Genomic DNA, 27,615 nt, shown 5'->3' with positions numbered 1-27,615 from the left:
TCAGCGTAATTGAGGCTCGTGGATTAATATTGTTATTGTACTTACAAGTTATCAGGTCATAACAAGATGGCGGAAAATTCGTCTGGGAAAAGGATGTTGATATCGTTTACTTTGCCAATATCATGTCAAATCTGTCTTGGAAAGGTAATCAAATAATATATTCTTACACAACATAGTATAAGGAACACATCAGTGGCAAATTTATGCGTAATGATTTCATGGGTTTACAGTTAACGTACAAAAGATCCGCCGTCAACGTAAATTGATGGATGCTCACGATGCGTTTGTTATCCTACTGTCGTTCCGGGCATGTTCTCGTTGCAGGGTGAAACGCGCTCGACCCTAAGCAGCGGTAGCATTACAATCGATAGGATACTCGCTAACCAAACAATAACATTACACAAATTCAATTTACAAATCATTCGTCATTCTGATTATTATCCATATTGGGTTATATTTGTTGGCAACTTTCCCCCCCTACTCCTACCTAGACTGAGTGAGATCAGAGCCCAACTTTTGGTCTAGAGCTGCTAGACTTTTGTACTGTTATTCTAATAATAAGCACAACAATTTGCTTAGCATGAAATTTCTTCCTTGATATTGATAATAACAGGATCAGGCCTACCAACCAAGTTTCCATTTGTTGCATAGTGCTTGTTACTGTACTCAGCTGTTGTTTGCTTGTCCTGAAAATCACGTGGAAATTAGGTTGGTAGGCCTAATCCTGTTTTTATTAAGGCAAAAAATTCATGCTAAGCAAATTGTTGAGTGTTGTGATTTGCAGCTGTATGAAATTGGGCCCTGGTTATGAAATATAATCATTTGATAATCTGTGCAGGGTTATTTTGCTGTTTTTCTTTTCAAATTGCAATATTATTAAATATAGTAATAATAATATTAATTTTGTGTGATAATTTTACTTGTCTTAGATACATCTTGCATTATTTACAAGTGACTCAGTCAACAACAAATACCAGTAAACAATTACCAATTATGAATCAGTTTTGAAAATGTAAAAAATGTAAAAAATTTAACGATTTAAAAGTAATTTATGAAAACCAACAAAACGTTATTTACATTAGAAACACAGTGTATTATTTAAGTGGCTCTGATTGATCAGCAGTCCCTATATATGGTTTGATTTAAAAAAAAAAACCACCCAATTATGATCTGATTTACTTGATTCAGAAAGCAAATAAAACCTGCACCCTGATCTTCTTTTTGATCACCAAGGGTACCCAAAAGCCGAACTCCAGGGATTATAAGAATGTGGAAATGCCATCATTTCGGCCTTCCACAACTTGGATCCTATTTGTAAGCATTGAATCTTGCACTGCAAAGTGTACTGATCAATTACAGGCTCAAATTTAACACTAAACCACAGGCCTGAGGCCAGCCCCCCCCCCCCTCCCCACAGTAGTTTTAGCCTAGGGCCAGGACTGCACCAGGTCCAGTGGTGTTGTGTTTTTCAATAATTGAAATAACCTCACTGTGTAATAGAAAATTATGCTCAATGTTGACTTTGGGTCCAGTAAATGTCTTTCAATTATGTTTGGTTTTAAAATTTCTTTTTTAGATACAATTAATGAAAAATATATTCTCTTAGTGTATATATTTAAAACTTTGTAGAAAGTTCTCTGTTTGGTGGGTGTCCCCCTATATTCAAGCCCTGTTATAATTATGAAACAAAATCTAGATTAATAATCAAGTGTGATTTGAAGAAAAAATAAAACAATTACACTTGTAAAATTGTTGTCAAAGAAAATAATATTGGTTTTTTTTCTGACTTCAGGTGAAGCAGCCGATAGTGTGCCCAAACCAACACGTATTTTGCAGTGTATGCATTGAGTTGTGGCTGCAACATAATCAGCAGTGCCCAACATGCCGAGTACCTATAACACCAGAGAATCCATGCAAACAAATACTGGGTAGGTACATTGTCTGATGGAACCCCTTGCACAGGAGGTCCCAATCGCTGAGGACACATGCTGTGTACTACACCACAACTCTTAGCCAATGAAAGGCCTTCATGTTTTTCTCAGTGTGGGCGCCGTTTGAACTCGTATGCGATAGGTCTATGCGACAAACACCTCTGGTTTTGTAGGCCCTAATAAGGGAATCAATGTGTTGTGAAGAGGTTTTCAACTAGTGGTTTAATAATTTTACCGAGACGAAGTCGAGGTAAATTATCAAGAACCAGGCCTCGGGGGGGTTTAAACCACTAGTTGAAAACCATTCATAAATACCTTTCGGTCAAAAAGCATTAGCACTTTTTGGTCAAAAAGTTAAATAAATGCAAACATTATAATTGTTCAATGATTTCTTTCAACACAACATCCCTCCTGCTATGAAATGGTAAGGCCCTCGGGTAAGCAACTCCTTATAAGGAGATTGCTGTGCGTGTCGTTTGTATGGCGTGATGTGGCACAGCTGTTCCAGCCGTTGCTCTCGACCATTAGGAATGAAGGAACTGTCCCGCTCACAACCGGTCATTAACACTGGTCATTATCAAAGGTTTATTAAACACCCCCACGTGACGCGCTCTCCACCAATAGGAATAGCGAAACTGTCCGAGGTATTTATGAATAATGGTTTAACTGCAAAGTATTATATTGTTACCATTGCCTTGATCATGGGGGTGTCATTTTTTGTCTTCCATTCAATTCAATGTAACAAAACAGCAAGGCCAAATTTCTTAAAGCATGTAAGCATTAAAACTTCCTAAGAACAGAAATAAATTGCTTAGCGGAAATAGATTACCAGCCAAAACACCATACAGTTTAAGTTTACATTGCTGCGACTGGTACCCCACATATTAGCAAAGATATTTGCTTAGCAGGGTTATCTGCTTCACAGCTTAATGAGACTATTTTTTTGCAATTATTTACATCCAGTCAGTGACAGTTTTCTATTGTAGGCCCTACTATACAAAGCCTTGACTTCCACTATCAATGAATACATAGTTTATCAACACTGATTACCGAGTCCAGAGACAAATGCTTGAGGAAATGCTCATAAAACCAATTTATCAAACAATTCAAAAGCAATTCATACGTACACATAGAGACAACAAAGGCTCACTGTTAATTGATTGGATGTAATTTTAGAGTGAGGAGGGAGGGGTTTTGTGTTAGAAAATATACATTGTAAAGAGTCGGTAGACCAATTCATTGTAATATGAAAACGCAGCAGCACTAGTTCGGCGGTGCCCATCTCACTAATTGCCCTTATTATTTATGAAGCATGAGGGGGAGGTAGGCTGCTTGCTTTATGGTGCATACAGTATGAAGCAGTGCTATTAGAATAATCAAACAATAACAACTTTTTAATTGATGCTGTTCTGATGACAAATGCCGCTCGTGCCTTACAGTTACACGCGGTCAGTGCCCATGATTTAATTGAACCCTTTTCTTGTGAGGGTTGGTTTGGATCGGATTGAGATCCCAACCAGCCACTTGCATGACTGACTAAGAATATGATCAAAGTGGTAAAGTCTGGTTTATCTTGATAACCAGGGCTCAATTTCATACATTCAGCTGAAACTATAACAGAAAATACTTGCTTTTACAAATTGTCTGATATAGCAGAAATGGGAAGGCACTAAATACTAAACTCCACAGCGGTTCGGCCCATCGGAGAATACCCGAGCGAGAATGACCTTATGACGTCATTTTGCATATATGCTTGCATCTTTTAGACATGAAAATATTAACAACCAGGTCCTAGTAGTTAGTCCACTCTTATGTAACAACTCCCCAAACCTGCTGCTACAAATGTACTTGAATAATTAAAGAGGTCTGAAGCAGTGCTTGCATCTTTTAAACATGAAAATATAAACAACCAGGTCTCAGTGGTTAGTCCACTCTTATGTAACAACTCCCCAAACCTGCTGCTACAAATGTACTTTAATATAGAGGTCTGAAGCAGTACTGATCTTTTAGACATGAAAATATTAACAACCAGGTCCTAGTGGTTAGTCCACTCTTTTGTAACAACTCCCCAAACCTGCTGCTACAAATGTACTTGAATAAAGAGGTCTGAAGCAGTGCTTGCATCTTTTAAACATGAAAATATAAACAACCAGGTCCCAGTGGTTAGTCCACTCTTATGTAACAACTCCCCAAACCTGCTGCTACAAATGTACTTGAATAAAGAGGTCTGAAGCAGTACTTGCATCTTTTAGACATGAAATCATTAACAACCAGGTCCTAGTGGTTAGTCCACTATTATGTAACAACTCCCCAAACCTGCTGCGTGGGGGATCGTCGCGAACCGTGCCGGAATGTTCCGAGAGCACACAAAAAGTTCCGAACCGCTGTAGAGGTTAGTTTTTAGTGCCTTCCGCAGAAATGAGCAGTATCGATATCAGTCACAAATTGTACATTATGGTAATGTTAAAGTAACATTTTGTTGTGCTTAAGCAGATGAAATTGGGTCAAGAACAGGAGTGCAAAAAGTGGAGTTTTGCAGTCCTTTATTCTGATATGTAGGCCTATGGAAAGGCTTCTTGACTTGCTGTTCTGTTTACTCATAAATGAATAAATATATGAGGGTCTATGTACATGTATTGTGGGGGATTGATGCGATGCCTAACAATCTTCCCTTTACAATAATTATTTGGCAAAATTTTAGCTTGGTAAATCTTTTAACATTAAACTTTGCAGCCAGCTTTGCATTGTTCTTCTCATCACCCCTTCAAATGGTACATTGGGGGTATATAATGTAGACCCGGTGAATGATAAGCAACCCTGCACTTATTTTGTTGCTGGTGCTGCATACTCCTAAGGAGTTGAAATGGTTTCAGAATTGGTTAGGGCCCAATGAGCTGGGTAATAACATAACAGCACTTGGTGTGGCCTTTTTTGGCTTGACAAAATGCATACAAAATAGTTAGCATTTTGTGAAATGTCTTTTCAGAACTTCCATTGTTATCTAATTATCTTTCAGACAAAGCTTAAAATTAATTGAAAACCTTCTACATGTATATGGTATAATAAAGACACCTGTTTTAAAGGTTTTCTTAAAAATAAACTCCAGGTTGGTAACAAGATGACTACTGTTTTAATTGTTCATTTATAGTACAGGGGTCTTGTAAGAGTTAAGCTACAAACATAGCAGTGGCTTTTCCTCATGCATTACCATACCAATAAGGTTGATCTCTTCCTATTTGTCCTTTGTATGAAACGTAATTAATGATCCTTAACTTATGGCTAAACAGCAGAAAATACTCATGGTTTGGACAGCATAAACTGCACAATACATCAATAATGCATCAGTCGCTCAAAAGGGACTTATTGCACTGCCAAATGCACTTTACAGGATTGCCCAAGTTTTGCGTAGATAATAAAAAATACATGACTCCCTCATCGATAACCGTTACAGCCCGAAGTCACAATGAAACAAACAAACTAAGAGCAGATCCTCTTTTTGATGAATTGTTGCGATCCATCTATGATTTATTATTTCCCTTCTATGCCGAGTCTAGTATGATTCAGGTGTATTATACAGGCCTGTTGTGTTTGTATAGCAGGGGCAGCCATTATTCTTTACAATAAAAGTTTCAATGATTCAGGAGAATTTTGTGCATAGACAAAGCAGGCTCGTTTTGTAAAGTACGTGTTCCTCATAAATGTATTAGGTGGCAATCCTAGTCTTCCGCCATAGCAATGTATGATAAATATTTGAGTTGATGGCTGGCCGTTGAATAGGGCTTCCCTGAGTGCTACAGTTAAAAAATAAACACAAGACCTTGTTAATCATTAACACGCTTAAGATCAATACAGTTGATTTTTTTATTCTTTCCTCATTAATGTATAAATGTTTCCCGGTAGCTATACGTGGTTTTGATACAATCTTTGCAAGATTTATGGCTTTTGCTGTCTATTATAAGTTGTACAGCTTGTGTAGAGTATTTATAAATGAGTGAGTCGGGTTGTTCAGTCATTTCTTGGAAGTGTTGTTGCAGATCACAAGTAGCTCTTGGAGTTTGTTTAGGATCGAGCAAAACTGACATTTTGGATTATTCAACTTGTGTACTACCGTAGCTGCCATTGGAATTAGGACTGCACCAGCTAAAATCACATAACTGTTTTTGTTGAAGGATCTGCAACTTATGCGCAGGATTTTTGATTGAGGATTCATACATGAATGTATGTGATATTAGGATTTGTTAAGTATTATTTAATGAGTGTGACTCTGGAATAATGCACAGAATTGACAATTCATTTCATTTCATTTTTTTTTAGAAACATTTTTTGTTAACCTTTTTTTTTCTTTAAAATGTACACTGTAGAGGTAGGTACACTATTGGTTGATGATGGACAACATTTTGCTTCAACAAGTAAAAAGTTACTTTTTCAGAGTCTTTGAACCTGCACAAGTTACAGGCTACATACTTGTATTTTGATGTTGGCAAGAAAAAAACCTTGTATACAAGAAATGCGTACGTGTCAACAGTTGCTTTTTAATCTCGTTACTAGAGTATGATTTAGAGTGCGATTTAGTTAAAAGCAATTACTTGGTTATCTCTGATTTATAAACGCACCTGCTGAGGAAATTGGTCTTCAAAGTGTCTTGTTGTTTTCCTGTTGCGCTAAAGTCTTGAAAATTACATGCAAAAATTATGGTAAGAGAGTAAATGCCGCGTCACCTAAAATGCACTGGACTGTATAACACATTGGGACATTGACTTCCAAAATGATCCTCAGCCAAGATGTGATATTATTGGGTCAATGCACAAATTGCTCATGACACTAACAAGAAAAGGTTATGTACATCAAAATGGACATTACTACAATTGTACGTCTTTGTTAGTAACTTCGACTATAGAGACAAAGGACCAAGTGCTTTGACCAATCTTATCGAGAGGGGTTGATCTTCTGATACAATTGCATTTATACGGAAAGCTCTGTCGGCTGGAAATTGTATTTACTCAAAATCTCTGACCAATATCAGGCTTGGAATGATTGTTCTACTAAACATTGTGCAAGTCTTTTTGTTAAATAAACTGTTTGTTCTCGTTGATAGGAGGACAGACTCAAGATGGGGAGAATGATTCATACATGTCGACCCCTGCCCTACGAAGAGCTCGCTTCGACATACTATATCAGGACTGTGAGGTAAGAATGTGTCATCATTGTAAAGCATCTTTCAATCTGAGCATCGGTCATTCATTCTGCATTCATTTTATGCATCTAGTATTTTTAATTACCTTTAGTAATTACTTTTTAAATGTATGGCAATAAAAACCTTATGGAACGTTACTGTCCGAAACATTGCACTCGGATTGTGTATTCAAATTACAGATTATTTTTCTTGCATGGACATAACCAATCTGTTTTTTTAGCGATATCTCAAAAAACACTACCACCTTTTGAAATGAAATTTTCACAGGTTAGTTTAATTATATACACTTTCTCTATAGCATAACAAAAAAATCCCTTCAGTGAGGGCCTCTGTCAGCACATGCTGACATGTTTTAATAATGAAATTTTTATTGTCTTAACCACATTATACTATCTGGTCAGCTTATGCGCATGACATCCTATGCTGGACCATGCCACCCATGCTAGAGGGGAAGTCAGTCAACATGGGTCAGTGATTTGGTTCAAAGGGCAGGACAAAACTCTTCCTTTGTGCTCAAAATCAGTATGTCACTTGTCAATGGTCTGATGGTAGTTCGCTCGTCCCCAGCGCCTTGCTTTAACCAAAGGCGCTTGGATGGGCAAACGATCATGCACGCACATTGGTTTATGCGCAGTCCCATCATGCATCACACTCACACTGCGCCGTATTTCTATGCACTGCATACGTGATGTACTTCCTGAACAAGAATCTGTGCAAGCGATTAGCCCATCCCAGCGAACCTGGATAGACTGGCCGCTGGGGCCGAGCGAATGATGGTAGATGAAACAAAGTTCCAAAACTTAATTAACTTAAGAAAGCAAACTGCTAAACAGCTTAATGAAATTTGGCTTGGCCCCCCTCACTGCAGGGTTTAAGCATGGAAAAAGTTTCATGCATGCGCCGAAGTTTAGAAACAAGCAAAAGTGCATTCAAATAGGGAGTGACTTTTTAACAAAGTCATGTTGAAGAAGACAGAAGGAGAAGTTTGAGACTTAACATGCGACATCAGAGCTTATCATGTGCATTTTGTTTTTCTTCAGAGAGAAATTAAAAGACTCGAAGATGAAAATAAATTCCTCAAGAACTCCAACTGTGACCTGCAAGATCGCCTCACAGAAGCAGAGAAAATGGTTGCAGCAAAGTCGGAGCTCATCTCAAATGAAGCAGGGGCTACTTCGTCTTCATCAACCACTGAATCCAAACTCCAGCTCAACTCTAAGACATGGAGAGATAGCACAAATTCCTCCCCCAAATCATCCCCTTCTAGGGGTAAAGTGAAATCAAGAGGAGAAAAGAGAGAAAGTTTCTCTTCAACAGATGGAAATTATAATTGCGATGAAGGAGTGAACGGTGAAGTGCTAGCCTCACTGAGATCAAAGTTGAAGCAAGCCACAACAACCTATGATAGAATCAAGCAAGACATGGACAAGCTCAAGGAGGTAATGCACACACATGTATATAAGTAAACTTAGGTATGGGGGAATTTTAATTTGGTTGATTTATGCCAAATGTAAACTCTGTGCAAAGATGAAACTCTATATCCTAGCTCTACATGTATGTCCTAACCATACAGAAACAATGAAATCTGTGTACAAAAATACAAAACCAAACTTGAAACCGAATACTGTAACTACATTAATTTTGTGTGTGGCATATTTACCACCATGACTGCGCCACTGCCACCCAAGGGACAGCCCTCAAATGCTCCATTGACATAATGAATCAGGTGATATGACATATTAATTAGGAATTAATTATTGATCCAGCCGAGTCACTGTGATGCATTGTTGTGCCATTTGTGTGAATGTGAGCAGTAAGTGGAACCAATTGATGAATTGGGTGATTTTACTAATTGTTGGGTGGAAAATGTAGACAGGCTTTTATTCAGCATTACTTTTCATCGTCTCTTGGGATTCAAGGATCTAGCACACCAGCTCAATTTACTTTCTATTTTACATTGTCAGTACTAATTATTTGAACGCCTAAACTCTTTTACATTAGTTCGATTGCCGGCAGTGCATTAAAAAGAAAATAGAAAAAAGCAATTATATCAGCCTGAATGGGTGCTCTAATGACTACATTTGAATGGGTAGACTTTTCTAATGTAATTTACAATTAAATGTACAATGCAAGCTTTGTACAGCTAAATGTACAGCCAATTTAAATCCAACATCTCAATAGATGCCTGCCTGTTTGACCGCAATGTAAAATGTAAAAAATTCGTTGTCATCATTTCAAAATTTTTGCTTGCATTTGTCTGGTCTCTTCTCTGTGCCTATAGTTTTGTGTGTGTTTGTCATTTTCTAAAAATCCCTCTATGCTTTCATCATCATAGACAAACTTGAAGTTGAGTACGGATAACCGGACTCTGTTAGCTGAGAATGGTCGACTGAAACAGACAGCTACTGCCCGCTCACCTCATAAGTAAGTAACAAACTATCACTTAAGTTTAAACTACACATTGTACACCATTCATTTCAGCGAAGTTGGTGATATTTTAAGATCTGGGATAGACCCCTTGCATGGAGTCACACTCGCATGCAAGGGGTCTCTCAGAAATATTAAACAAATATGTGTACACTGAACTTGTTTATAAGTTGCTTCAAAACCTGAACCAAAATTGTGCTTTGTCGCTTTGTCCATCATTTTATTCAAGCATATGCTTCTCTTAACACAACGCACTGAAAATAAATTAAGTTGGTTTGGTATACATACATAAAAAATAACATTATCTCACATTGGTATTGTTCTCAAAACCATTGGCTGTGAATAAAAGCTATTTACTTTTTGGTAGAGTGCTGGCACGTTTGTCCAGAGGGTGTTGCTTCAAATCCCAATCTAGTTATTTTGTCTTTGTTCAATAAACTCCAAATCATTTAAAATTTACCCAGTCAGGTTCCCTTGTGGTGTATTATTTGTTACATTAAATAAATTAAACCAGGTAGAATTTTGGCATCCATGAAATGACCACTACTAGTTATAATGCACTCATTGGAACAGATTGCAAGCTACCAATGTTGTAGTAATGATATGAGGAAGGTGCCACCAGTGTTCCCATTGTCGTATGGATCTATAGTAGCATAGAAGTAAAGAAAGAATCCCTGATCTTGTTATTGTGTAAACATGTTTGAGCACACCTGCTGAACACGCCGCTCAACAAAGGAATTGCTGGCATGTTGAATTTTTTAAAAGTGCCGCCATGAATTAAGAAGTGCCTAGCGGTATAGACAGACAAGGCCCCACCTGAAATATTCATATCTGATTGGCAGCTAAGAGGCATTTTAAAATTGCAACACGCCATTATCTCCACCCAGACTCCAAGATACTTCCTGTATATTTGATGAGTCTTGCAACAATGGCAAAGCACAAAAGGCAAGATGGTTAAAATTTCATACAGCTCATCAGTGCAGGGGGTCTTATGAATAAATGAGGAGGTGTCTCCATGGTTATTGCTGAATGCCAAAGTCTGTTTTAGGAGCAGTTGAAGGACAAAGCAATTGTTGTTTGGGTATTGATTTGAATGTATTATTTAGTATTGGGGGTTTTTCTTAGTGGTTTTGAAAAGCTACCATAACTTAGGAAGAGGTGGATTCTGGGGTTGAATAGTGTGCAATACTTGACAGTAAAGGAGGTCATTTAAATAATTCAGTTTCATTTCGTTTGCTGGTTTAATTCCGCCGCTTGTAAAGTCAATCATAAACAATACACCCAATCAGCTGTTGATGCTCAGGTGAATTTACATGACTGTTAGTGTGTGCGTCAGTCGGCAGTGACTGTTTGTGTAGCGCATCAGTCAGCAATTATGGGTTTCACATTCAGTGTGGCTCTTTTCAGTTCAGATGAAGATATTTGATCAAGCAGACAAGGATGTGTATGTTTTTATTATATCGTGGTGAAAAGTGTAACCCTCTTCAAATTTGGGTGAAATTGGGTGAAATTTACTATTTCTTTCGCATAACATTGGTAAGAGTAAAAATACGTATTTTCACAGATCTGCACACAACTCACATGACTTACGAATGGTCATGGTGGGAAACTCCTTTTGATATTGTTTGCTTGAAGTGCAATAGTTTATGAGAATTGGGTGAAAACAATTAGTTTTGATGTAAAAACATTGTTTGATTTTTCTCACTTTTTTCTCTTGGCTCGAGTGACCAATTAAAGCTTAAACTTTCTAAGGTTAGTTATGCCATGTATATGTTCACATTCAGAGTGGATACTGGTCTTTGACAACTACCAGTGTTACAGGTGCTATATATAAGAGTTGAATTTTTCTTTTAAAATGTTGATAAACAAAGTGCATTGTATTTTACTCAAGATTAATAAGGGAATCAATGTGTGGTGAAGAGGTTTTCAACTATTGGTTTAAGCCCAACGAAGCCTGGTTCTTGATAACTTAGTCAAGTTAAGTTATCAAGAACCAGGCCTCGGCGAGTTTAAACCACTAGTTGAAAACCGATTGCAACATACTTTGATACCCATTCATAAATACCGTTTCGGTCAAAAAAACTTTTACACTTTTTGGTCAAAAAGTAAAATAAATGCACAAATTATAATTGTTCAATGATTGCTTTCAACACAACATCGTCTGCCCAGTGCACAACTCTATGGCGTTTGCCAACTTGTTCATGGGCACTGTATCAATTTCTCAAAAACTGTAGCATTTCAGGCAAATATTTAAAGGAAGTTTCCATCAAGACCACTTTAAACCGGGTTTTTGTTTAATGATGCTGAAGCTGTATACACCCTTAAAGGCAAAGTATACCTTTAGTTTTTGGAACTGTTCGGTCGTTTTAATCTTACATAAATGTAGAAGTATACAATTAAACTAACCTGTACGAAATTTCAAAGGGTAGTCTGGTCGCGTTTTTGAGATATTGGCAAAAAGAAGGAAGAGTAGTCCCTTATAGGAACTTCATACACAATCAGAGAAATGTATCTGAAAGTAACGTTTCTGAGTTTCAAATTTTGGGGCATAAAAACTATAACATCTTATTACATTGTACATGTCAATACTTCGTAGTGAAATGTTTCTCAAAATCCTTCATACTATCGCAAAGCTAAGTCTGTGATATTGCCATTCAAGAGTGATTAATTACCAAACATGCATGTACCTTCCCTTTAAAGGGACGGAAACTGATTAAACCATTGGGAATAGAAGTGTGGATTTAATATGTCTCTTACCAAATCATTCAGTACTTGTTGTACCATAAACAAGTTTACTAAACAAGTATTAACGATACAGTGAAGATCATATGTTGTTAAAACAGAAAAGGATACATTTTGCATGGCGAATATAGGTCTACCTCCTTCTTTAGTCTGATTAAAAAAAAAATATATATATCTTTGTCTGAAAAATCAGAAAAATTGTGATTAAATAGCCTGAAAAGCCCACACAAAATGTAGACCATCCCCTGTACTCGATAAAATGTTCTCACTTTTTTCAAGGACAAAATATCATGTTAGAATTTGTCATAATCTTCATTGAAAATGGGTTTATTTATTAGCTGTTATAGAAGAGTTTGCGGTAACACCATGTAACGCTCACATTTCCCGCCTTCGTGCATCACCGCTGATCCACCGCCTAGTACTTAAGCAGCATGCAGCATCAGAGTCCAGCATTCTCCAGAAGACGATCAGAGCATACTGATCGAAACGTCGAGTTAACCCAACAGTTCTTTTCAGAACCACCCCAACTCATTTAGAGATTGTTATTACATGGTGTTACCGCAAACTCTTCTATATCTTATCTCCACCATGCAAAGTTTCAAATCCTACTTATTAGCTGTTGTTACAGGCAGATTTGTTCTGACCCCGCCCATCAGTTCCATTTTTTTGTGATACTCAAGGCCGCCCATAATCGTTGTCAGTAGACAAAAGAAAGGTCTTTGGAGCATAAAACATGGTGGGATTTTTTTTGGGGGGAGTGGCACTATTTCTGATTAATGTAATTGACCCACACACAAATATGATCTATCGCACTTTAAATGCCTAAATGTATTAATTACTTTAATCAAGTTAAGTGTATTTTGGGAAGATTTACCCTGATGTACTCATCTGTATGGTTAACGTCTAGTTAATAAAAAACTACTTCTCCCAGGTCAAGAATCTCAGTTGAATAAAAACAAACAAAATGTAATATTATTGAGGGGGAGAACAATACTTCATCCATTTGAATTAAATTACATCAAATCAAACTAAGGTGTTAGTATGCCTATTGTTTGCCATTTGTAACAATTAAATTAAAAAAAGATTTGTGACTATCTACTGCCATGGCAACTCAATTGTGATAAATACAATGGAATCATAGTAGGCCTATAATTAGGGAATAACAGTGCACTGACCCGGTTTTCACTGCATTGTGATGATAGGGTTGGTGGCTGGTACTATTTAATGGACCTCGGCTCTGGCGCGGTCTGTTAGCAACGCCAGCCACTGAGGTCATATGACCTTTTTTTAACGAAGTAAATGGCAAAGTGTTCAAAACTTAGTGACTTTCTCTGGGCGATAATTCCAGACATGTTCAGGGGCCATATTTTAGCTTGCGATAGCTCCCGTCTCTTTTGTGCATTAATCACACTACTGATACTTTGAAACCAGTGACTTTGTTTAAGCTCGCTCACTGGGGTCAAAGGAGGCAAATGATGGGTCGTCAAAGTCGCGAGAGAATTATGAAAGAAAAAACACCCGTGTCGCACAAGTTGTGTGCTTTCAGATGCTTGATTTCTAGACCTCAGCTGAGGTCTCAAATTCAATTCAAATATTTTATTGAGAAAATACTTCTTTTTCGAAAACTACGTTACTGTCAGAGGGAACAGTTTCTCACAATTTTCCTACTATCAGCAGCTCTCCATTGCTTGTTACCAAGTAAGTTTTTATGCTAACAATTATTTTGAGTAGCTACCAATAGTGTCAAAGATAACACAAGAAGGGACTCTCCACCACCGTGATCTACGAGTTGAGTTTGTTTTTGAAGTTAACATTTTATTGTCTTCTTAAATTGTTCTTATAATTAGCATTAAATGCCTAAAAATATTTGGCATGATGGGAAAGCAAACAGTTGTTATTGACCATATGGTGGTCAGTTCATCAGGCAATAAGACGTTCAATGGCAAGAGTGAGTGGCATACAAACACAGGTTGAAAGGGAATCAATACCTAGGGTGTATTAATTAATTAGTGTTTTTAATGAACATTTAGCAGGCTGTATAGAGTCCATAGCCAAAAAAGCTTACAACTGTAATTATAACTGTTTGCTGCTGTTAAATTCAAATGGAGTTTGGTCTTGTTTTGAAAACAGAGGTTTTCGTTTTTGAGCGACCTGGTGCTGTAGAGGTACAGTACAGTAACAAAACAAAATCTCCTGACTAGCAACGTGCAACCGTCTTAATCAAATAGCCAGCTAGACTGCAACTATAGACATCAATATCATAAGATCCTGGACTTGTTGTCTGGATCAATTCCCAGTGCATATCATTTGATCGTACCGATCCGCACAATTAAGAAGGGTATAGCTCCCGTGTGGAATGAGACCCCTTCACTGTGAAACAATTATTATTTGGGCATGACAATGAGTTCACTTAGTTAGCTGATGGGGATTTAATACTAGCAAACCACTGACCAAGGTCATAACTAGTGAGAAATTCATGAACAGTGGACAGCTGGTGTGTGTGGTGAGCCATCCATGCAGAAGAAGTCAGGAAAGTACGCCATCCAGACTCAATACACTCTTTTATATAGAGACACTTGGGAGTGACTTGTTGAAGCAATACACAATTATTGGTCAAACATAACTACAGAAGTTGGTGTATTATTAAAAATTATTGGCATTCTCACTTCAGAAGTGACTTGACTTGGTGTTTTAAAGGGAAGCTATAACTGTGGTATTTTTCTCGTAACTTACAGGAAGGGTCATAAAGAAACTAAGCACTTTTTATCCTATAGCTTACTTTATAAAGATTGATAATAAGCATCCTGCAAATTATTTTGTCTGAAGAGTCCCATTCAGTAGAAATCAGCAAAAGTGTGTCAACAAATTTGAAAACCAAAATGATAGCCTTAAGGCAACTTTTTGAGATCTGTGTGTTGTCTGTTTGAATGCTTCCCTAAACACAACAAGAATTGTGGATGGATTTAACTTTCTTGATCAAAATACTGCGATGGTTTGTTGCTGTTTTCTCAACAGGAAGACGCTGCAGCTGACTTTGATTGTATCTTCCTTGATAACTTTGCCAACAGTACAAATCAGTGTTACAGTGACCAAAAAAAACAACGATGCTTGTTTTGTGAAGTCTACTGGTAAAAATAAAATTGTGTGTGAAAGAACCACAGAATAACAGATTTAAAAAAGAAGAACTTTCTTTCTCAACTTGTTTAGAGCCTGTGATAAAACTTCAATTAAACTTTGTTTCTAATTGATGAGTGTTGGATTGAATTGTTTTGTGGGTTGAGTAACTTCATTTACAAATGGAGAACAAGTTGATGAAACAGAAGCAAAATCAAGAATATTAGTGTTCAATACATTCAAATTTTCCATTCTAATATTGATGACAATTTAAGACATGTAGTCCAATGTTAGATAAAAATAAGCCATGCAATAAATAAGAACACACCTGTAACTGGTCTATAACAGGAAACATATTTTAACAGGATTATTGCTTGGTTAATATTTTAATCCAAGTCTGTATTTACCTCTCTTTAAAAACAAAACCCAAGTGGTGATTATTCAGTCAATTTGTTCCAAGCACATGTGATGTTTGTCTTTTTTAGAGTACCGTTTCAAACAGCGTATAGTTTCCTATTACTAGAAAGGAAAGGTGTTACATTCTGTTTGATCTACAGTGCAGTACCCTATTTATGAAATTTTAATCGGTACTAGGCACACTGGTTCACACCTCATCCATGGTCATCTGTTTTCACTGAACAGTGGTGTCGGGACAACAGGCATTCATATTTTAAACACATGTGGTATATTGCTAGTCGCAATGTGCCAAACGTCAAGTTCATATAAATTTTGCAGTATACAAGCTTTCATATTTATGTGTTTTGATCTTCTGTTTTTATGCATCTGGTTTTTGCTGTCAGCCATTCATATTTAAAAGCTGTCAGTGGCCTGGATGAATCTTTCAGTGGGAGTGGAGAGTGTTGTCAGGCACTATATTACTTCAAAAACACAAAACAAAAAGTTCTGGGGTGTCTTCTGCATTTGACATTACACAGTTGGGTTCAACTGTTTCAAGTTTAAAGAAAGCGTGCTGGGCAGAAGTGTTTTGACATTTTTCTTGGTTAGTTATGGAACTAATATTGAACTACCCTTAAGTAAGTCCTTACACATGTTAAAAGGAAATATAAAAATCTACACAAAATATTTGTAAAATCAAATTGCATTTATGGTTATTATGGTTGCATTTATGGTTATAGACATTGCATGCAGTATAGACATAACGTATGCAGTTTCATTGCACAGTGTTCTCTTCACAGTTCTGAGGCAATGCCAAAAAAATTAAACTCCACAAAATGTCTTAGAAATTTTAATAAAAACTGACCGCCACCCCATGTTGTTTTCACACTCAAGGCATTTTCACAGGAAAATGAACACTCAGTATGCTTATTCCACTAGGTTTCTCACTACCGTACTCCCAAGCAGGGGTAGCTTTTCCCTAAGAACTAGTAATTCCTGGGAAATTGCCAAGGCAAGCTGTTCAAGTGTCCAGTGTGGAAGAGTTTCTAGCTTCCGTTAAGTATCCCCTACAGGATAGTCATTTCAGAGTCTTGAGAGCAGTGTATTGCTTGCAGTTCAAAAGGCTCTTGACTAAAGATGAGGAGGAATCAAAGATTCATGAGACAAGTGTTGATCTGATGAAACTGTTACTGCACTGACAGTGCTTTTCATCAATGCGTGATGGTGTGGCTCACTGTAGTGGCATAATGATAGAGAGGGTCGCATCAAGAAGTTGCAGGGCCAGAAAGAAAAGTTTTGTCTTGAGACTTTCCTGGAACTTTTTGTTTGATGTTATGTTTTGTGATGAATCAATGGTTAGCGGTTAGAGTACAGGTTCATTTGAGATGAGAAGGAATAGACCTCTTGTATTGACGTCACATGCAGCTACTGTCTGCTTATTGCCTGCCCTTTTGAGAGTCACAAGGCATGTTAAGATGGGGTGTGTGTCTAACCATAGGAAGTGACACCGACCCAGACTGCCTACAATTGACAATGTGCTCTGCACATTATAACACATGTGAAATGTAACTTCCAGAATGGTGCTGTCAAGAGTTAAAGCATGTACTTTTTGTTGACCCTTACAGTGATGTCAATTTGTATTAAGTACTGTAAATTGAATACTTTTCTGAGTTCTGGGAAAAAAATCCCCAGCCAAATCACTCGGAAGGGATTCGAACCCACGACCTTCGCATTGCTAGCGCAGACATATTATCACTAGACCACCCCTCGGCTAGCGGGGTGGAGGGGGGGGGGTAGAGGCGATCAAATCCTATCGGCTAGAATTTGAACGGTTGGTTGATGAAATCAACTGAGTTGGGTCAATACTACAAGTTGAGATGTAATAAAAACTTGTATCAGGTTGAACACATAAACAATTACTAGAGTGGGATTTTAACCAACATCTTCTGGATTAACGGGCCTGCGTTCTACCAACTGAGCCATCTAGCCCAATGTTGAGCTCCCTTTATACTTTCTAATCTTGATTTATCAATAACATTTAATAAACAAAATAAGTGATAAACCACAAGGGCAACTAACTTGATAAATGTTCAAAGTTTGGGGTTGTACAAAGAACAATTTTACTAGAATAAAAAAATAAAAAAGTGAGCATAGTGTTCTCTTGGTCAATATTCACCACAATCTGGTGAAATCTCAGTCCTCGGTAAACGCAGCAGGAAAAAAATGTCATTAACACCATCTTTTCCCCGCCCACTTTGAAAAGAAAACGCCTGAATTATGCAGGATATTTTGCTGCGGCAGAATAGCTTCATATGAAATTTTCATGAATGTTGACACTTACTCTACTGTACCTGACCTGTACCAATGTACTGCCCCATAGAGTTGGCTTTACTAATCAATAATCTTCTTTAGGGGATTAGTCCATAGGATCTGAAAAGATGCTTTGTAGCATTATACGCTAATCTTCTGTAATCCATGTAATCAATACTTGGGGATCTAAGCATACAAAACCCAGACCATCTCATCCAATGGAACGCCTTTACAATGTAACCATACTGTAATATCGATATTCAAAGTATTCAATACACAGTTTACCTGTGTTTAGTGCTTGAGGGAACTTTATTCAATTTGGGCTCTATGTGTTGTTTGTGAGAATTTGAAAGCTGTTTAATAGTTTGGCTACGAGTGTTTTACAGAAATAATTAAGGACAGGCTATTCAGATGTTATCCCTATGGTGAGAACCAAGGGGCTGTTTCATTTGATTGTAATGTCTCGAACAAAACATACCAATACTCATTGTGCATTAGGGGGCAGAACAAATGGATCACAAAAACCATAGAGGGCAAGGCCCAGAGTCACCAGACTGTATGGTTCATACAAGACGCTTTCATCTGCACACTCAATTATGATTTGCAAATCACCATGAAATTACGCACTGTGCTAAGTTACCAGTAGATTCAATACAGTTGTTAAATTAGTCAAAAAACAGACTATTATATTTTCCTTTTTTTATGAAAGAATGTTATCTGACAGTTCCATACTACTCTTTACTGATCCTTTTTTAAAAGTAACAGCTACTCAGTACTCTCTATCAATTACAAGTTGGCTTTTGCTTATAGTAGGCACTGTTACTGACATACTTTTTCTCTGTTTGGAGGCACTGAGAATAACTGTGGCAGCCCAAATAGAGGAAGGTAAAAACTCTGTAAAAACAAAACAAAAAAACAACAACTATGTTTTAAGCCATATTCTTATGATTTATTGCTGATACATTATTTGAGATAACTTTCAATTTTCAAGCGATTATACTATTTGTTCCCAAGGTCGATACAGTCACATACAGGACTTCAAAACACTAAAACTGCAGGATTTAACTTATATTTCATTTACTATGTGTATATTACCCAGGTATGAGAAGTACACCTCCATGGCCCAGCAAACCAAACTTGACCAAAGCAGACGAGAGGTGAGCCAGTTAAAGCGTGCCCTGGATAGAAGTGACACTTACATCGATGAGCTAGAGACAAAAGTAGAAGGCTACAAGTCCCAATATGGAGCCCTTACCAAGGAGTCAGGAGGATCAGGAGACAATTCGAAAAGCACATCACCAAGAGACTCTTCTGAAGATCCGGGGACTCGAGATGATGGAGACATACCCTCAACATCCTCCAGTGGAATCTTCAAGCCAATGGGTATGGGTGAGAAGTGGAATCCCTTGATAGTTTTAGGCAAAGACAGACACAGCACGATGCCAGTTTATACTAGCCAGAACCCCAGTATGAGTACAGATGTGTTCACTGATGAAACATATCGAAACTATATTAAGAACAAGAAGGCGAGTCGTGTATGTGTAACTCAGCAAGATGAGCATCGTAAGGGCAGTGCAAGTTTATCTAGAGAAGATGACAGTGATGACGTATCTGATCTGGAGTATTCAGACGCTATGATGACCAATACCCCATCAACAGCTTTGGACAGATTGTCCTTAGATTCTTTTAAAAAGGTATCAGTTGCTGAAACTCAGTCCTCAAAGCCCTCAAAGGTGTCTCCATCTTGCCACCGCCATCTTAACTTTGGGAAGGATCATCCAAAAGACTCAGACTTACATATTAAAGAAGGGAATGTAGCTGACGATGACCCTCTTGATCAGAATGCAACCTTTTCTGATTTGAACTTTACAATGACTTCAGAGCTCTCTGACTGTGCACAGCTGATGAAAGACGCCGAGATGAGAGTGAAGAAAAAGAAGCTGAACAGTCAAGATATAAATCCTGAAGATCAGTCAGGTATGAAGGCACTTCAATGCAGCAGCGATAAACCAGCTTTCAAGGATAGCAAACTCAAGTACTTTGGAAATCCCATCTCGCACAGTGACCCAACATCAAACAGAGAGCCCCATGAAAAGACTACTGTCAGCGTGTCTCAGATTAACCAAGACCCGGCAAGTACACATTTGACATGGTCAGGATTTAAACCAGGCTTTCGATCAACACCAAGGTCTGTCTCATCCAGATCCACAGAAGAGATCAACATAAGCAGTAGCCACGCTCTGACAGTAGCGCAAACTTTCAGTAATTACACTTCATCTAGTGGTAGCACTGGTACACTTTCACTTCCTTGCACTGTGAATGAACAGTTGAAAGGTTCCAACACAGCTGCAGGTTATCCTGCTACCAGTGAATCATTGCAGAAAACAAGCCTCTGTTACCCAGCAATAAAATCCCAGTTGAAGCCTACTTGGTGTCTGGATGCTGCTCAACTAAGGAATGGCCATGGGACAGGGAGCAGATCCAGGTCCGATGTGGACTCAGATCGTAATGCATGTACCTTTGATTTTCTATCTAACAAACCGTATGCCAATAACAAAGGTGACAAAGTCAACTCTGAATGGGTGAGCCAGAGTGCAAATGATCCAAAAGTGCAAACAAGTAGTGGTGCAATCTCGAGTGAAACTGGTATGAAAGGTTACTTACCTAGTACAAACAGGGACAGTCGCAAGAGATATGTTCCTCACGAGAAGGGTAGCAATAGTCCAAGTAAAGCCTTCAAGTACTGAAATATTCAAAAAAGGGGGAAAATGTTAATCAACTTTAAACCAATGTTTGTTGTTGAGATGCAGTACTAATAGTTGATGTTGATACAATTCCAATATGCATGAGATTTTCTACCTCAGTTTTTGAAAGTGGTAATTTGCCAAGAACTGTCTTTCACTTTATCTTTCACTGATTATCACTCAGGGTTTTTCAAAAAGACTCCAAATGAAATGGGGATGCACTATAAAAAACTCCCGTGTCAGATTTGACCTGGATGCCGGGTCACAGGGGGTTTGACCAATTTGTGGGTCAGCATAATCTGGAACTGTGTCAAACTGACCCAGAATCAAGTCAGAATCCCATTTTGTAACCAGTTTCTTGGTCAGCCTGACCAAGAAATGTGGACAGTCCTCTGGAACCCAGAGTCTGAGTCAGTTCTGATACGGGAGTTCTGAAAGTGTTGAATGCTGATGAAAGTTTCCAAGTTGTGTTTTTAATTCCTTAATATGCTGCATACCTAGCTGCAATTGTTTTACGATATTCACGGTGATACTATTTTTTCAAATATAAAGACTGACTCTTCCATTTGTTTTAATTGCAACTTCTGGGAACAGAAACGATGTTGTGCTTGAGGGACAAACAAATATCTAAATCCTCCAGTCTTTGAAGCATGTTCAAGACTAATTGTGTGAATCTCACCTAGGCATGGTACTTGGTCCTTAAAAAAGCAGGAGCATTTTATTAAGTACATGGACTGACCTATACATGTACACATGGTGTATGTTTTTTTTTCTTCTTCTATTTGATCACATATTTCTTGATTTTTCCAAAGGGAAAAACAATCATAAACCAGACTAAAGTGGAAAGAACATCATGTCTGATCTCACTGTACCATTTCAGCCTCATCAAGCTAGAGAGTGAGCAATAACAACAGATACATGTACATTCTTGGTAAATGTGTGTGATCTTGATGATGGCACATAAATCAAACCTTACTCACTTTTTTTAAATATTTGATTTTTCTTAACCCTGCAATAAGAGCATGTACAAATTTGTTATTCTCTTTTTAATTTATGTGGTTTTTCTTCTAATGGAAGTACAGGTTATTATTTTTATACCCTTTTTGTAAAATCAAATGTTCTGTGGTTTTAGCTGTTGAATTTTAACTTGTTACATAAAACATTTTAAAGCATAAAGGATACCATGTACTGAGTTAATTGTAACCAGGAAACATCTGTAATGTTAAGATTATACCTTGAGTATGTTAAAGAAGTGCTACTTTGCATGTGTGGTTTGTTGTTTTAAAGCAGGCAATTGCCTCCATATCCCTAGCCATTGCCTCGATGCCATTTTAAAGGTACTGGACACGTTTGGTAATTATCAAAGACCAGTATTCTCACTTGGTGTATCTCAACATATGCATACAAAAATAACAAATCTGAAAACTTGGACTCAATTGGTCATTGAAGTTGCAAGAAAGTAACGACAGAAAAAACGCCCATTTTGCAAAATGTGTGTGCTTTCAGATGCATGATTAACGGCTTCAGGTCTGAAGTATTTTTCATATTAATTAAATATTTTAGTGGGAAATAACCCTCGCTCAAAAACTACTCTAATTTCTCCAGAGGGATTCGTTCCTCACAATGTTTTATACTATCAACAGCTCGTTGGCAAAGAAAGTTTTTTGCTAATATATATTTTGAGTATTTACAAAAAGTGTCCAGTGCCTGTAAGTGAAAAAAGATACTTTTCTAATATTCAAAGTAACTTTCCTGTACCACTTATCGTACATAAATTGGCCTTGGTGCCCTATTAGCCAAATTACAAGAAAAAAATACCAGCTTTTACAGTGAGAGGTAATGGAAAGATGTATGGTTTGAGATATAGCTGTCTTCTTTCTACTAAGGAGTGTCACAGTCTAATAGCCAAACTCAATGGCCTGTCATGTGTTGGGCGCGTTCACTGTAATCCCCATCGTATTAGTTCTCAATTAAAATGTCGTAAAGTCGCAATCAATTATAAAGAAACGGCGGGGGCTGGCGGACGGCTCGCGCGGCAGGTGCGCTTACACCTCACTTTCGTTCCATTAAATTACACGCGTGACTAGGGTAGCGAGCCGCGTCGAGGCTGTGGGTCGGACGCAGTCAACCTCGGCTGGCTGGATGGCTGGACGGAGAGACGATCCCAACCCTCCTCCAATCACTAAACTATATCAACCACCTCTATTAGGGGTTCGGATTCACCACGATGTGCCGAACAGCCAAGTGAAATTGAAGCTCCGTTGGTGTGCTGCCCATCGTACACACTCACACACCACTACTCCAGTGAACGATTTACTACAATCTAAATTTGTATCAAAGTTATGAGCCCGTTGGTTTCAGCCACAACAGTTTAGAAATGGGACTTAACTTTTAAGGATGTATATATGTTTATATAAAAACTGTTCGGGTAGTTGGCTTACGATCCAAACCGGACCAGCCTTCGTAAGAGACTTTAACAAGATCAAACATTTAAAAACATAGCAAAAAGATGAGCATGGGATTAAGGGAAGATATCCAGAGAAAAGGCGGGAGAAATATAGCAAATCAAAGTTATTAATTCATAAACAACGGAGGCTCATACACGTGATCATGTGTATGTAAATTAAATGCATTTTTTTAAAGGAAATTATACTTGCAGCATATTTTCTTTTGACAAAGGTTATATTCGAAGGGCTCCCGAAGACATGACTATGTGCAGAGTTGCCAACATTCGCATCTTGCAATCAGGGAAATTGTGTACAAGGAAACATTTAGGAACATAGGGGAAACTTTTTCATATCAGGGAGATGTCCAATATGTTCATCAGAGCGTGGAAATATTTATATATTCGAAGGCAACTTTTCTGTAAAATCAGAGACAGTTGGCGAGCTCTGCCTGCGTGTGATTGGTCACTTTCTCCCCAATATCCAGTGGATAGCTAGCTCCTAATTCGCGGGTATTCCCCTATCTGATAACGGATTCATCCCGAGTATTGGCGACCTGACACTGATCGATGGTTTAATTACAACTTAGTAACTGTTCACACCACCACGACTGAACCGTGATCTTAGCCCGTGGTTTGCCCGTTTCGCCCAGGGATTTACCGGGCTCGTCCAAAGCCAAGGGAAGATGGGACGGCGATGAAATAGACAGCCGTGGGATGTGGTGTCTTATTATTCAACCAAGAAAAGGTGTCAAGCATTACCGATGACAAAAAGGGAGGCAGGGGCTGAACACTTTGTTTTGGTGGTATATACAAAGTTTTGTTTGACTAGTCTTGTCTACCAGATGTTTGCTGGTTTCTCAAGAAGACTTGTCTAATTTCCAGAATGCAAATCTCTATTTTTTAAGGGATATTATCTGGTGATGTACCGGTATGAAGAAAAAAATCCATATATACGGGCGTTCTGTAGGGCTATATAGGACTCATAGTATAATATGAAAGTGTAAGGCCGCCAGGGCTAGGGCGTATTATTACTTCAAAAGAAATCACATAATCAATGTATTTTCACAACTTTGTCGTTCTTGGAACCCATCATGCCTCGGTATGCCCTCACTTTTATCATGAACACGAGAGAGGGAGAGAGAGGGAGAGAACCTCTTTTTAAATGGCTGTCGTTACATTGATCAAGACGATTGATGAAATATTTAAATGAACAGTCTTGGTTACAGTATCGGCAGATGTCACAGATGGTGGCCATGCTTTACACAATGCTTTACACAAATTTTTTGTATACTTTTCAACAAACTGGACTCCCAAATACTATTTCCACCCCAAACACATAGGCCGAAGTACGTACAAGAAAGTGTATATAAGATGATGTCGAAACAAAACAATGGGTGTGTTAATTAAAAATGACCGACCCTCATAGAGTGCAAGTCCAGAAGAAAATAATGATTTTTATTTTGTTTTCAACATTCATCCTGATTCGGCAAAACATGATCTGTTTTTGTCTCTTTAAATATTTAGGACGGGGTTGTAGGAGAAAACATGTAATCTTTATATGTTCTTCCATTAAAATCACCAGTTAAGAGTTTAAATTACGTACAGAGTATCTCATGGTGCTACATCACAATCATGCATTTGCACGCACAACAAGCAACTGACGGAAACGCGACGCAGCTGCCAAAGTGCTACGGGGAAGGACGCCGTAGCTCTCGGTAGCTCATCCCGCTACGTGATGAGCCGCCACCGGCCTCGCTTAGCACACCTTAATACTCCTATAAAAATAATATACCGTCTCATTTTGGTACAAAGGATGAACCTTAAGTCTCCCAAATACACAGGAAATTGTACCGAAAATGAACAATTTGTGTTTAAAGCTTTTCAAGGGTGATAACTTTTACGATGTGGCTGCCGTGACCTCCGGGGTACGGGGTGAGTTCAATCCCCCCGTCTGGTGCGCCAATCTCCCCGCTGAAATCTTTCTCTTGCGCGTGGACCCAAGCCGGTGGATCGTCTTTGAGCAGTTTCTAACCGGCGGGAAGTGCACGTTTTTTTTTCGTTATAACAAATATGTAATTGACTTGCAAACCAGTTTTAGGGGGATAGAATCATATTAGCTTTACGCAAAGCACGTCATTCGGATCAGCATTGAATTTGCCATCTTGGTTTGAGCCCTTGAGCCATTCGCATTGTACATTTATGTACGGCCACCATAGCCGCCGACAATGCGTCGTAAAGGCATATACGTGCAAAGAAAATGGATACGTATTCATATAGAATTGTGTTTTAAAGGCAGTGGACACTATTGGTAATTACTAAAAATAATTATTAGCGTAAAACCTCTCTTGGTGACGAGTAATGGGAAGAGGTTGATGGTATAAAACATTGTGAGAAACGGCTCCCTCTGAAGTGCCATAGTTTTCGAGAGAGAAGTAATTTTCCACGAATTTGATTTCGAGACCTCAAGTTTAGAACTTGAGGTCTCGAAATCAACTATCTAAACGCACACAACTTCGTGAGACAAGGGTATTTTTTCTTTCATTATTATCTCACAAGTTCGATGACCGATTGAGCTCAAATTTTCACAGGTTAGTTATTTTATGCATATGTTGAGATACACCAACTGTGAAGGCTAGTTTTTGACAATTACCAATAGTGTCCACTGTCTTTAAACTGTGACACTAAAAGTATATTATTTTCCTTCAGATGGCTTAGATTAATTCACAATGTCCTATAAAAATCATAGGCATTGCTCATTGAATATTTTTTACAGATCATCCAATTATATAAATATAAAAAAACATTGACTTTGGTTGTCCCCTTCACACTGATGTGAGTTAGCACTGTATACTCGGTACTTTGCCGAGTCCTGTGAACAAAAATCACAGGCATATTATATCACTCGGTGGGTTCGTATCTACGACCTTTGCAATTCTAGAGCAGCGTTTTACCAACTATTGACCACCGAGATTGCCCGGTCGCTTTAAATCCTATAATTTAGCAGCTGGTATCGCAACAATTAGTAAATGTTAAATTAGAATAAAAAATCAAATAGATAAAACAATAGTTTCTTTGTTTCATCTCTGCGTTTTCTAAACTTTGAAAATACTACACCGTTATTCCATATGAATAATTAACTTTTCACCTTCCATTGTTTTCATTTTCATTCATTGTTTTCTTTAGTTTGATGGCTGGCTACCAACAAACAACCTTGTATGAGTTTTAGTTCATTTCCACGGATGATTGTTTTTGATGTTGGCTGACCAGCTCCGTGCATGCTTTAAGTATGTGTGCAGCTGGATGGCCGGAAAGGTTCAGGCACTGCCAGTGTTGTACGGTGGTCAATCTAATTGTTCAGCCCATTTGTTTCAGTTCTACAAAAGTTCTTGTGAGTGTGGTTGATCAAATCTACATAACAATATTGGAAGCGCTTATATTGAGAATAAGCAGAAGGTACATCAGACCTAGGCCTAAGTTCATAGAGCTGCTTAAGCCAAAAAGTAGTTAAGCATAAACAAACTGCCATTTTGTGACTGGTATCTTGCTCTTTTTGGCCAAGCAGAAAATTGGGTCCTGACTACATTTTATAATTTCTATGGTGTCACCTCTGCTTCTAATGTGGATAAGAATTTATCCTCTGACGAAAATACCATAGGGCATAGCAAACTTTTAATTTGTGCATTTGACAATGAAATCTAGTCGGTACAAATTTGATCTAAAAACTAAGAAAAGCCTTGAGTTAACGCTGATACAAATTTGTGCAACTTTTACAAAGTTAACTGACATTAAAACTCCAAAACAGAGTTCTTATTATTTTCTGATTGTTGTTATTCCGTGTCAGGAGAGACAATTTCTGGAAGATATCCCCGAACGTAAATGCATCTAATTTACTGGAGTGTCACATCAATCAAAGTGTGCTGATTTGGGTGCGGGCGGGCATTGAATGGCGGCACACGTCCAAGGGGGGTTATGCCGCCTGAGAGAGCAGCAAGCAGGGACCGAGGATGATGACTAGAGAGATCGCCGCTCGGACCTTAAAGCTCCCCTTTTTTCCCCTCGCCTGGTGGGACATTATTGTCGGTAACCTTATCCCGACAGACGTTCGCATGTACTTGCTTTATATGCTTAGCTCCTGTAATCCGACTCTCAGTGGACTCATGAATGTCAGAAACGACCCATCAGCTTCGGCTCGGTGTTTGGCAGCGGCCAGCACGGCGTACACGACGGCGGTGTACCGGAGAATCTTCTAAAATAACGGCAGTGCTCTTGGGGAATTGACCCTTTAGCCCACCGACTGGTGTTTGAATATTA

At 38.2% G+C, this 27,615-nt stretch overlaps 1 protein-coding gene across 1 annotated transcript; it reads left to right on the top strand.

Annotated features, from left to right (window-relative positions):
* Window positions 1-66: 66 nt before the first annotated feature.
* Window positions 67-22,137, top strand: LOC139935935 (uncharacterized). The gene is made up of 6 exons (XM_071930579.1): window positions 67-144; window positions 1,793-1,928; window positions 7,027-7,118; window positions 8,166-8,564; window positions 9,461-9,549; window positions 19,214-22,137. The coding sequence occupies exons 1-6, from the start codon at window positions 67-69 to the stop codon at window positions 20,859-20,861; spliced, it is 2,442 nt and encodes an 813-aa protein (XP_071786680.1). The 3' UTR covers window positions 20,862-22,137.
* Window positions 22,138-27,615: the final 5,478 nt, after the last annotated feature.

This window comes from Asterias amurensis, chromosome 4, assembly GCF_032118995.1.
Source record: "Asterias amurensis chromosome 4, ASM3211899v1".
Classification (NCBI taxonomy): Eukaryota; Metazoa; Echinodermata; class Asteroidea; order Forcipulatida; family Asteriidae; genus Asterias; species Asterias amurensis.
Note: the sequence above shows the minus strand (reverse complement) of the source record. Positions and strands in the feature narration are given on the sequence as shown.

What these genes read in the sequence shown, in the direction of transcription:
- LOC139935935 (XM_071930579.1), top strand. Translation starts at nt 67, where the DNA reads ATGGCGGAAAATTCGTCTGGGAAAAGGATGTTGATATCGTTTACTTTG. An exon ending in TCCATGCAAACAAATACTGG is followed by an intron (nt 1,929 to 7,026) that starts GTAGGTACATTG and finishes TCTCGTTGATAG; the next exon opens with GAGGACAGACTCAAGATGGG. An exon ending in ACATGGACAAGCTCAAGGAG is followed by an intron (nt 8,565 to 9,460) that starts GTAATGCACACA and finishes TCATCATCATAG; the next exon opens with ACAAACTTGAAGTTGAGTAC.